A 13,561-nucleotide genomic window follows, 5' to 3' on the forward strand; every position below is an offset into this window, starting at 1 on the left:
TACAATTAATGATTTCACCCACTGTTTCAGTTGTTATAATGGCCAATAATACATTTCCTTTTGAAATACAAGTAATTCAGAGTCAATTTGTTAACAGTGGTATGCAAATCAAATAGCAGAACATTTCATGTTTTTCCTTTCTATTGTAATATAGTATTTTCCAAGTGCCTAAAATCTGAGACTTTTTGCTGTGTTCTTTGTCTCCCTGTAATAAAATACACCAATGTAAAGGATGACAAATTTTAGTAACCCTATACACAAATGATCTTCTTCGTCACACACAGGACTTCCCTGTGCCTGTTCCTCCCGTTCCCCGCACCCCCTGTCCTCCCAGGCCTTTAGCTGCCTCCCTGGAAAGAGCTAAAGGCCCGGGAGGGCAGGGGAAAGAGGAGGAACAGACATGCGCCTGTTCCTCTCCTTCTCCCTGTCCTCCCGGGCCTTTAGCTGTCTCCGGAGAAGCAGCTAAAGGCACGTGCCTGCCCTAATCTTCCCCTGCCCTTCTGTCTTTTCATGTGCCCTCTAAAATGGTTTTGTGTGCCAGAGTGGGCACACATGCCATAGGTCCATCACCACGGTCCCAGTCCAATGCTCAAAGCACTACAGCACACTAGCTTTTCACAGAATTCGTAGTTACATTAGCATTTTACTGGCGTCTACTTCTTCTGATGTAGTTTCATAGCAACTGCTAATTTTTATATTATCAGAGATGATGAATGCGACATACAAAGGTAGTCACATTAGTCAAGAAATCCTATTTCCAGGCTAGTTATTTTTGGTCTGCTTCTTTCAAGATGTTCAGTGCACGAAGAAATAGATTCTGTTTTGACAGGAGTATAAATGGAATCTAGTGTACTGCTTTTGAATAAGAGGACCGTCACATAGTTTAATGTAGAACTTATATGTAGATTCTTTGAAAGATACAGTTAGAGAAAGGTAGCTGTATCAGAACAAATGTGTGCTGTTCTAAAATTAATGCTTTGTGGCTGAAAGTATTTTTTTATATATTATAGGTACCATTTATTTAGCAGGAGACAATCATTTTGGGATTATGTATACAGACGACTTTATATTAAATCAGAACTGCTTTTTAAATTCTAATGTAGTAATGTGGTGAAAACAGTTGCATCCGATATGTAATGCAGTCTCGTTTTCTACTGCCTTCTACTTTACCAAGCATTATTGTCTTCTCTAATAGTAAGTCATTTCTAGTAAGTCACGTCTTCTCTTGATATGTCCAAAGTATGATAGTTTCAGCTTAGTTAACATGGCTTCTAGGGAGAGTTCAGGCTTGATTTGCTGTAAGACCCACTTATTTGTCTTTTGGCAGTATAGGATATCTACAGAAATCTCCTTCAGCACCACATTTCAAATGACCTTGGTCTTACAGCTTTATCCTTAATTATTTTTTTAATGAAACATCAAAGATGATTTTTCTGAAGTAACAGTATTGCAGAAGTGTCCCCTTACCCCCCCCCTCGTGCTATTTGAAACATAAAATTTGAATGCTTGTGAACACTGCATCTTAACATTTTCTGTTAGTGAATATCTTTTAGTATTATAAAGCCAAATACTGTTTTTCTAGATTTCATTTATTTGTTTGTCACCTCTCAGCCCACCAGAGCCGTGGAGGCAATGCACAACAAATAAAACTAGATAAAAGCATTCATTGAAAATAAACCAAAGCAATGTTTTGATTGTCCAAAAGCTTACTCTGGCCCCATACAGATTGCCGAAATAAAGCTGCTTTTGGTCACTTCGGAGGTATTCTGTTTAAATGATAGATGTGTCCTAAGAGTCCGGAAGCTGTGTTCAAACTCTGCTCCAGTCTTTTGGCGCGGCTTCCGGACTCTTAGGACGCATGCAATGTTTAAACAGCATACCTCCAAATTGACTTGAAGCAGCTTTATTTTGGCCTGTCTGTATGGGGCCTCTGTTTTTAGAGATATATAAATATAAACAATGTGGTTTTGGCTCCCTGTTGAAAGCTCAGAATGGATGGTGCTTGCCTGACTTTCCTTGGATAACTTCATGGAATCTCTGTATCTCCCCCCCTTTTTTTTGGGGGGGGGCGGGGGGGGCTTATACTGCACACTTTTTCTCTTCTTATTCTTAATTGACTTTTTTTTTAAAGGTCTTTTTTCCTTTTATGAGGTCATTGATAAAAGAAATTACGGCGTTCTGTCTCTTAAGGAAAAATGGATGGGCATAGTGCACTCTGAGAATAAAGAGTGGTTCCATCTTAATTAATTTCCTCTCTTTTGCAGCAGGGGTGGAGAAATGGTTTGGGTTGTTAGCAGCCACATGAAGAACATTTGTTCCAGTGAAGAAAATTCTTCCTCTTCTGCCTTGGTCTTCTCTCTTTTCTTTTTCTTATCCAAGACAGGAAGAACAGAAATTTTCACCAGCTGAGGATGTGTATGCATGCATCTTAGAAATAAAAGTGTGGCGTAAAACCAGAGAGATGACCAGGAGATAGCCTTGCTCCATGAGTACCAAATGAACACTTCATACAGGAAGGATATTGGTACTTTAGAAACACAAACCTTGTTGCCCTCTTATGAAAGATGAATCATAGCTCTGGCATTACGCTGTAAGCAGTGATCATATTGGTTAAACTTTCTCTGCTGCTGAGACTTTCTTTTGTCCTTCCATATTGATTCTTCATCTGTGTACTCATCAGGTAGTACACAAGCAAAAGGAAGAAGTGATTTTTTTGCTAAATACTAGGAAGTATGAAGTAATTCTGTAGCAGAAAATGTTTTTTCACATCTTGAGGGATGCAGCAGAGTGAAAGGGGGCTGGCTTTTCTTCCTGGTTATATTTGTCAGAAAGTACTTTAAGACATCAAGATGCCTTGGATTGATTCAGAATACCTCAGTGTTATGCTTCACACATGTTCTAAATCTGGTACAAGATGGCAACCCAATAGAGTGTTCAGTCCAATGCAAGAGTATAAGCAAGTGTTCTACAACAATTAACTACAGGCTATCTCACAGAGAGGTGAGATAGGTGCTATTCATTGTGGTTGGACTTTGAGACATTCTACCAACTCTGTGTAAACAATGTCTATGCCTATCTTGGCTGCTTGAAACCAGATGAAAATATCCTTTGCCAACTCTTAGGCTAAACTGCTTTTATCAAAGAAAGCAGAATGACAACCAACCTTACAGCTGTTTATGGTAAAGGTAAAATTATTCCTCGTTGACAAGGTTGTCAAGTCGGGTCTGACCATAGGGGGCTCCTCTCAGATACTAAGCCGAAGTGCCAGCGTTGTCAGAGACTACTCTGTGATCATGGGGCCAGCATGACTGCACAGAACGCTGTTTACCTTCCCACCAGAGTGGTACCTATTTATCTACTTGCATTTTACATGCTTTGAACTGCTAGGCTGGCAAAAGCAGAGGCTAGTGATGGCACCTCACCCCATCATGCAGCATCCGGACCTTGAACTGCCAGCCTGCCAATCTTGCAATCAACTGAGTCAGGATCTTAACCCCTTGAGCCACCGCATCCCTCACAGAGATGAATTAGTTGTTTGGCTGCTATTGCATATGTAACGGGCATGTCCTTTGGATGCAACCTTCCTTTCTCATTTCCAGCATTCCCTGTTGTTGGTGTTATCTAATGAGCAGTTCCCCTCAGTTTCTACTTTTTTCGTATTGTTAGTCTTCTGAACTCTTGACTGTCATTTTACTGAATTTATTAGACCTGGCTGAAATCCATGTTGCCATTATCATGCACTTGTAGTTCTGTTCATTTCTGGTAGGAACAACAAGAAAGATGCCTGTGGCACCTGAAAGACATTATATTAATAGCCTGAATTGTCAATTCCACAGGAGTCTGATGCGTTCATGAGATTTATAAAGTGTGGTTCCAGAGATTTGGGGATGACATGGTTAGCATGAGGGAAATTAAAGACCTATCCACTAAGTTGATGGCCATTTTGTAGAAGTGAATTCTCTAAAGTGTATGTCATATAAAGAAGTACTTTCTTTTCTGTGTCCCACCATTTGGCTTCATTGGATGACTCCCATTTCTAATTTTATTTCTCCATGTTAGGCATAATGTTAGCATTTCTGCCTACTTATACCCATATTCTATATCTGAAAAAGGCCCAGATTTTGTACACCTTTGTTATCAGGGATGGGGGGGGGGGGTCCTTCTGACTATCCTTTTCTCTCAGCGTTGCAGGTCTTGAATATGCAAATTGCTTGGAAACACATTCTGCAACATTGACCATTCTGATCGCTGCAGTACTTCCATGTGATCAGCATATGACTTACTCCTTTAAGACTTTTTAAAATTAGAACTCCTAAAGTGCTCCGTAAAGATGTTAATGAATATTCAGAGATTCAACTGCTATAGAACTATTATTTCCTTCTTAACCCATGTTATACTCATATTTAGCATTTACATTGGTTTCTCATTATCTTCCATGCAAGGTTCCAAGTACTGATTTTGACTCTGTAAGTGTTAAATGACATGCCATAGAAACTGATTTTCCTATCATTCCATTGTGATCTTTAAAATCAAATGTTTGCACTTCTGACTTGTACCACCCCTGTGCTAAGTATGGGCACAAAGGCATGTACAGAGATAATGTCTGCTGTTGCATTACAAGTAAGTAGCTGCATTCACCGGCTATTCTCCAAAGATTATTTTCTAGATGCTGTGTAAGACTTCCTTTTTGGACTAGGCTTTAACTGGTGGCTTTAGGAGCTTTAATAATTGTTTTAAAAACTTTAGTGGGTATGATAACATATTTGTACAACATTGTTCCCACTGTCAACCATTACGGGGGGGGGGGGGGGTTGAGATGAAATACAGTTAGTTTTTAAAACAAATCTGGAAATTAATTTCTGGTGTTTGACCCAAGACCTTTTCATCGTAGGCTTAAAATTCATGTAGATGCTTTGTTGTTCTCTGTCCGTATTAGAACATTTTGAAAGATTTCCTTGGTTCTTTTAATATATATCTTTACATGTGTTCTTTGTTGTTCTAAAAGTCCATAATTTTTTCTTTCCTTCATATTCCTTCAATAGCATCCTATCTTGGATGATTACTAGTAGCAGTGATGAAGACATATACCCATTAAAGTAAAATTGCAAATAATGCACTTCATGATACCATGGTATTGAAATCTATAGGTTAGTTTTGAATAAATGTATATCATATTGATATTTCTAAAAATTCTAATTTTAAGTTGTAACTCTTCTTTTTCAGGTAACCTTTTTGAAACTACACATTCTGCACCGGTGTTTCATTAACAGTTCTGGACATCTACGTTGGAGCAGGATACCAGCAATATTTCCAGACTACTTCAATATGTGTGTTCTGTTGTGTCATGGCCTCTTACATTTTCTTCATGCTTTTGTAACATGGGATAACAAAGCCACTAAATTACTTGTTTCCTTTAATTTTAATCAAAATAGGCTTGTTGAGCAGCAAGGATTATAGTGCAGTTAGTCTGGTAACCACAATAATAGAAGAAAGTTTGCCTTTATGATTGCATTTTCCCACGTAAATATATGCATGCTGGCTATTCCATTTTCAGTTAAGTGGAGAATAATAAACACAGCTAGAGGCCTCTCTTCTTTTCAGGAGTGAGCGCTGAAGGGCCCCATTTTAAATTGGTTTCTTTTGTAGAAATCACAGGATCAAAAATCTACTAAGTAGTTTAATGCATCATTAATTTTCATCTGTTCTGAAGACTCCCTCTCTGTGTCTGAACATATTCTTCTCATTGGCTAAAATGGTAAATTTTCAGGTGTACTTTTAAGAATAAGAGAGAGTATCGTTGTATTTGACTATAAGAACATCATTAATTGATGCAGATATATTGCCTGTGTTTAGTCCAGAACTAGTATCGGTAAATGTGATTCAAATTGTTTTTGAGAGTGCTCAGATGATGTTTTGAAGACTCCTCATCTCTCCCTGGCCACTTAAGTCTGGCTGTGCAGTCTTGTTGTTCCAAAAGGGAAAAATATTTCAAGGATTATTGCTGCCAGTAGTCTCTGTGACACTTTTATATACACAGCTTTTTGGTAATATTTTCATGAGATATAGAGAATATACAGTCCCACTTTGTGTGGTGATTGTTTTCACACATTCTTGTGCCTCTCTTCTTCCCTCATGCCAAATTTATCAAGGGTTTGTTGGATAGTCCATGGAGAGAAGAAAATATTTTATAGGACAGTGTATATGAACATGTATCTTGTATGTGAGAGTCTGTCCAGTATCTCATCCCAACCAGAAGGAGCTGAAATTCATCACATCTTTTCCCTATTACTTGCTGAAATAAGGTTAGGACTGCAGTAAACAGTTTGCATATGTATGTGAGAGAGGCATCTTCTCCTTTGCACTTACTAGACAATAAGTTCATGTGAAAACACATGTAGAATTAGTCTTCATAAACTTTTAATAAGAAAGAATGATGCAGTTTGAGCCTTCATACATTCATCCTGTGAGCGGTGTGCAAGTACTGACACAGTATGTGTATAGAGAGTGAAAGCCTATGCATTTTGTTCCACTTTATTTAACCAACTCCTCAATTGAGGGTGTATGTATGAGAAAAGAGGACCTGCCCATGTTACAAGCATGCCTCACTGAACACTCTGACAAGAAAGCTCCCTTTTACAAGGTCTTTTTATGCCCACCAACCCCTTCCTTTGCCTCTGACTAGCTGGGAGTTTTTTAGCTGCATCAGCATTGGGAGGGTGATGGAGGAAAGATAGAGGAACACAGACTTTCAGTATCAGGTTGCAGCAGTGTGTCTGCAGTAAACAATGCAATGAAGCTTGAGCTGGATAAGAATAGGATTCAATTCTAGCCAATCCTACTGTAGCTGTGTATGCCTGCCTAGAACAGGCAAGATAAACAGCAATTGCCTCCAGCAGCATTGAGGATGTGTGAACAGAAAAACAAAGAGAAAATGGGAAAGCAGAAGTCTGCCTCATCACCAATACTCTGTATGTTAAAAGCAAAAACATAGATATGTACATTTGGCCACCAAAATTGAATTCATAAGAAATGTGGAGGCTGGTGAAAGGGGAAAAAGTGATCCCAGAATGCATTTTGGAAGAAGCTTTCAAGTGATCTCTCAAAAGTTTTAGATGTTTTTATTTATGCAAGGTTTACCTGACCTGGTTATTTCATTTCACATGAGCATATTGTTAATTTTAGAGAAAAGGCTTAGTGAAACATGTTGAACTGCTCTTCTTTCTTGTGGTTCAGGAACTTATCCCCATTTTTTTCTATTTTATTTCCGCCTCTGGTACCAAATTTTCTGTTAAAGATGTAAGGTCCAGGAACACATCTACTTTGGTGTACTTTATTTTCCATCTTTATATTTTTCCCTATGAAACGTCATAAAGGAAGGAAGGAATTTGGCTGTTTTGTGCCAGAATATACAGATTCACACACTCTCACACACCATATTCATACCACAGCGGTTGTCTGACAATATAACTGGTGGAAAAACTGCTCTTTGGCCAGGTTCAAGACTATCCTCTGTACTATTTCTATTGCAGGAATGGAAATGTTTAGCACTTCAGATGTTATTAGACTGCAATATACCATCAGCCCTAGCCAGCATAGCCAGTGGTGAGAGATTATGGGAATCGCAGCTCAGTAATTTCGAGAGGGCCACACATTGCCGACCTCCCTAGATTGAGAACTAGTGCTGGAGAAGGCCCATCTCTATTTTATTGAACACAGAACAAAACTTGCACGACAGAGCACTAACTGTGCACCTTGATCCAAAACTAAAGAAATAATTTTAAAGAAAATATTTTATTCCACTTTATAGTTTTCTGGTTAATTAATATTTACATGTATTTAAGGATCCCCCTGCTCCCCAAAAACACCTGTCCCATCCATTAGGACTGAAATAAATATTTTCTACCCATGATATTTTGGGTTCTTTTTGTGTTTCTGCTGCCCAAAGGAACTTGTCATAGGTGTAAGAAAGGTCAATGTAAATCTGTACACTGATCTTTCGAGCTATTTAAAACCCTGCAAATACAATTTCAATAATCCAACTTTGTATTCTTGTCATCTTTTGAAGAACCAGGCCTGAATCCTATTCTCAGCATGAAAGCTATCACAGCCATGCTTCTAATGAAGGATTAATAACTACATGAGAATTTCATACATAATTATAAGCACACCAATAGACTGTCTTGATAGATATATCAAGAACCTATTGCGTTTTTAAAACATCGTCTGAGTAACCACTTCTGTTGCAGTTCAGTCTCTCTCTCATGGAATTTGAAACTTAATGCGGTCAATTTATTGAAATGTTGACTCTGTTCTCATGATGACCAGACAAATGTGGCTTGCACTTGTTCTTCAAAAATGCATCTCTTCCTTAGAGACTGATGCTCTCTCATGAATCAAACTTTTCAATCTTGCCAGTAAATCTCTAAATAAAGCATACATATTAACACTTAACCAACAATCAACATTCTTTTCATGAATCTTTTAAAAAAACGTATTTGTGTCTACTTAACTGTGACTACTGTTCAAACTTCTCTTCAGAAGTCTTTTTATAGGTTTTATTAGGGAAATCATTCCATATTTAGGTAAAAAGTGTCTCAATCTTATGTATATAAGTTTTATTAATATGTACATATTTAGCTATTTTTTAAATTACTATGTTCTTAATAAAAACCAACAAGGGACTAGTTGTGAAATGGTGCATAAGACTGTGTTTGTGATATCAATCTCTGGGAATCCCTCTTTGTCAAGTTCAGAAAAAACCAATAAATTACTCTTAATTCAGCAGGTGTCTTTGGTGTGTGAGCTTATTACCTTTCAGAAAACATTGCAATGCAAGTGAATTTTTCCGAGAAGCCAGAGCCATATTTGAAGAGTCAACAGGTGGCAATTCTATAGTGTCCAGCTCATGGCATTTCTCTACTGGAGGGATAGATATCATTTCTGACTACCTTTGATGCTGGGTAAGAGGCTGTCAGCAAGTAATGGCTGCACAGTTTATCCTCAGTGATAACTGAAGGGTTTTTAATACATCTTAAATTTTAATGTGTAATGTTTTGAACTTTTAAAAATGGTTTGTTTTTAAAACTTTGCATCTACATGTTAATGTTTTGTATTGTTTTTAACTTGTACTGCATTAAATGTTGTTAGCCACCTTGAGTCCCTATATTGGGAGAAAGGCAGGATATAAATAAATAAAGACATGCTTATCGAATTTGCAGATGACTCCAAATTAGGGAGACTAGCATTTGCCTCGGGGCAGCCAGTGGAGTGATCTTAGGATCAGTGTTATATGGTCTCTTCTAGTTTTTTTGAGACCAGCCTGGCTGCCATGTTCTGTACTAATTGAAATTTCTGAACTAAGCACAAGGGTAGCCCCATGTAGAGTGCATTACAGAAATCGAGATGAGAGGTTACCAGCGCATGTACCACAGTTTCAAGGTCCCCGACCCCCTGGAAAGCATGCAGTTGGTGTATCATCCGAAGCTGATCACAGGCGCTCCTGACCGTCGCATTTACCTGATTTGTCATCTGGAGTGACGGATCTAGGAACAGCCCCACAGTCTTTTGACTGCCCCAATCTCCTAATCCTTAAATACCCAAATAACAGTGTTATTATTTAGTATACTTATAATGTCATCAGTGCATAAGACTAGACACAGAGGAGAGAGCATGGGAAGGATGAAGAAGCAGGGTAAATACAGAATCAATCGGCAGTTTCAGTGGTATAATCTGAGGCTTAGTTTCAGGTTGATTGATAGTAGGGCATGGTAGCGAGGGACTGGTGCTAAAGCCTGCACAGAAAATATGGGTTATAAGAAAGGATCTGTGTTGTGTCTTTTTTATTGGAAGCTTGAGGGAATGGCCTGATTTTGTTTACTTTTTTTAAATTGAGATATAAACCGTTCTAGAGCCTTCTCCAACTGTTGAGTGAGGCAAAATGCTTTAAGTAAGGCATTCAGGGGTAGCTGTGGTGGCCATTTAACAAATATGAACAAAAATCCATCAGTGATACCTTTAGTGGCCAACCGAAATGCACAAAAAATATTTGTTGCAAGCTTTCAAAGCTCCATGGGCTTCTTCATCAGGCAAGATGTTACAAACCAAACAGGAGGAGGAAAAATGTGTGGGGTATATGTCACTCTACTCAGTGGCAAAAGTCAATGGGTTTGGGAGACATCTTCCAGCCATTTTTTTTTTCCTAGAAAAACAAATGCACATGGCAAGCATCTGAAATTGTGTGGATTCTGCAACATGATTCTGCAAGACTAAAATGTTCCGTTTTAGCACAACAGGATTAAGTATCATGGTTATATGATGAGAACAACAGAAGATGGGAAGCTATTTTGATAGCAGAATGCTGGGAAAGAAAGAGTGTTGAAAGAATGGGGACATAAGAGAAGACCAGATAAAAGACTGCAGTAGTTTAGGGAAAAGGTGGCTGGTGTTAACCAGTTTTACCCATGTTGGATAGAAAAGCAGGTGCCATAGTTTTAAAATGCTGAAAAGGAAAAGAAGCAACACAGCTAGGTAAGAGACAGGTAACATCTTTGGCATTTTTAAAGGGTACATACACAGTATAACCATACATAATACATGTGTCATTCTGTGTATGCCATTTTAGATATTACAATAAATTTTAAAATCCGCTTGACATACTAGCATCTTGGTTAGTATTTGGATAGGAGACCAGCAATAAATACCAGGCACTGTACGCTATATTTCAGAGGAAGGAACTGGAAAAACCACCTTTGAATATTTCTTGTTCATGAAAATTTTATGAAATTCATGAGGTCGCCTTAAGCTGATAGATGACTTGAAGGCACATACATATATGTACGCTCTCTCTCCCACACACACACACACACACACACACACCAGTATAGTGTACATAGACCTTTCTTGCTATTTGGAAGTTAATGTTGAAGGAGATTGATATCTGACAAATAGTATCTGTTTGTATTCAGTTAAGGTGTCTTTGTTAAAGTACTGAGTCTTCTGGAACTAACCGTACTGTTCTAACAAACATTCTTGCTCTTCATACCTGGCTAATATGTTGGAGAACATTTCTGGAACACTTTATAGCAACTATATATATGAAAACCCTCCCTGTGCAACTGAGGAAGAAACAGAAACCCATTCATGTTCAAGAAAATAAATGGGAAACCAACTGTACCACAGGTGAAAGAAATGCTTCTATCTGGTACATTAGGAGGGAGTTATATGTTACAAGACCAACTTTAGAATGTGTGCAAGTAGGAAAAAACCACTTAAAGCTATCTGAAAGGGATAAGTCTCTTTCCTGCCTCAAAGTAATTCCTTTTTTGATCTAAAACAACAAGAGGAACCCTGTGTGATCTGTACCTGGACCACATAGTTCGAGATTGCAGATGGAACTATGTATTCAGTGCTTGACTGCTCCACTGATACTCTTCATATATCAACAACAACAAGTAACATGCTCTGTTGTTCAGGGAGAGTGTTTTATGTTGATGCTTTTGTCATGTTTATGTTATGCTTATCAAACACTTGATTGTCCATAAACGTTTAAAATTAGTTCAACTCAACCACAAATACATTGTGTGACGTTCCTACTTGTTAGCGCTCTGGTATTGTAACACCCACAAAAAGAGGGTTTAGCGTACCTCTTCTGTGTTCTTCAGTCTCTATATTGAAGCTGCTGGTCTCTAGCATAAAAACAGCGATTGGGCTTTTGTTTATCCATAGATGTGAGTAATTTAGAGTTAGGTAGAAATTAACTCTGAAAGGGAGTTGAAAAATATAGTTTTCCCCAGTAGATATTCCTTTCGGTTTTGTGAATAAATGACAAAATATTTAATATGAACCAGTGGAAATAGTATAGAACAAGAACATTTGAACCTTTTACTAAAGTGTGGCATTGAACAATATGAACTATGGGGAAGGATCAAGAGGGATGATGAGCTGGTCTGGCAGGCAACAAGCTTCAGACATTGCCTCATGCTTGACAATCCAGTTCCTAATATCCCACCATGCTTATTAAGTTATATTTAATGCAAAGTGGCTAACAATTTTGCCATCACTAATTATTCTTCCTATTCTCACTTTGTCTACCTAATTGCTTTTAAGCAATTTTATTATGCCATCATTTTTATGACTGTTAAGATACAAGCAAGCAATACTAGTTTGCTCTAAAGACCACTATATAGGCCAGGGCTGAGGAAACTGGCAGCCCGCCATACATTGTGAAATTCAGATTCTCAGCACCTCTAAATAAATCTGATGTTGTTGTATATACTGATGTTGTATGGTGACAGCAGAACTTAGAAAGCTACTTTTTAAAATAATTACTTACAGTTAACAATCCAACATCCAACAACATAATTAGTTACCATTATTCGTATAATTTAAAAAACCCACATCATTCTATTCATATAGTTTTGAAAAGTAATTGAAACAGTTACTTAAAACCCTATCTGAATCTACAATCCACTGGTCTGTGGTACAAAACATTTCCATTCCTTTTGCTGTAATCTCAAAACCTACACTAGAACAGGAGGCAGCAATATGAAGCACAGCACAAGCCAGTGATGGGGTGAGCTCCCATCACTAGTCCCAGCTTCTGCCAACCTAGCAGTCTGAAAGCATGCAAATGCAAGTAGATAAACAGGTGCCACTATGGTGGGAAGGTAAACAGCATTCTGTGCAATCATGCTGGCCACATGAACACAGAGTAGTCTCTGACAATGCTGGCTCTTCGGCTTAGGAACGGAGATGAGAACTGCTCCCTATGGTCGGACATGACTTGACAACCTTGTCAACGGGGAATACAAGTCAGCATCAGAATACAATATTCTTCCTTCAAAATTTACTGCAGCTACACCCCATACCTATAACACTAACTAAAATGTTACCGCTCCACAGCAAAATAAGTGTTCTGTCATTATATTACAAAGGTAATAGTTATATGTGGTTTGTTACGTCCAGACTAGTTAATTAACATCAGGAAGCTTTAAAGTTCCTCACCTGGGTGCATGCAATGTATAATGGTTGGTCTAAGCATGGTCTGTTCATGTGGGCTCATTTTTGTTTTAAAGAAAAGGCAGTTGTGGTAAGCTGCAAATTGAAACAAAGGTACAGTGGGCCCTTGGTATCTGCTGGGGTTTGGTCCAGGACCACCCATGGATTCCAAAATCCATGGATGCTCAAGTCCTATTAAATACAGTGGTGTAGTGAAATGGTATCCAATGTATCAAATAGCTGGTCAAGGTTTGCCTTTTGAAATTTATATATATATTTTTTGGAATATTTTCAAGTCATGCACAGCTGAATCTATGCATAAAGAATCCGTGGATATGGAGGGCTGATAGTACTTTGCAGAGGAAAAGCAGCAGGAGAGACTACTCTCTCCCACACAAATGCTGCATTAAAGTATCCTCAAGTCTGAGGGCACTTTGATGCAAAATGTGTTGTTGTTATTTTGTGTTCCTCAAAATATGTATTTCCCTGGGCAGTTGCCCTCAGCAGCTCCTTTAGTTCACTTATTTTGAAATAGTTCCTGGACTGCACACTGCAGCGCAACTGT

General features: G+C 38.3%; 1 protein-coding gene across 1 annotated transcript in view; it reads left to right on the top strand.

The window, feature by feature from the left end:
• The window catches only part of BEND7 (BEN domain containing 7), a 63,999-nt gene extending 55,217 nt beyond the window's left edge, over window positions 1-8,782 (top strand). The window contains 1 exon segment of the mRNA XM_042468239.1: window positions 5,224-8,782. Coding sequence (XP_042324173.1) covers window positions 5,224-5,267 — 44 coding nt within the window. The 3' untranslated portion in view covers window positions 5,268-8,782.
• The last annotated feature ends 4,779 nt before the right edge of the window (window positions 8,783-13,561 follow it).

This window comes from Sceloporus undulatus, chromosome 5 (assembly GCF_019175285.1).
Source record: "Sceloporus undulatus isolate JIND9_A2432 ecotype Alabama chromosome 5, SceUnd_v1.1, whole genome shotgun sequence".
Taxonomy (NCBI): domain Eukaryota; kingdom Metazoa; phylum Chordata; class Lepidosauria; order Squamata; family Phrynosomatidae; genus Sceloporus; species Sceloporus undulatus.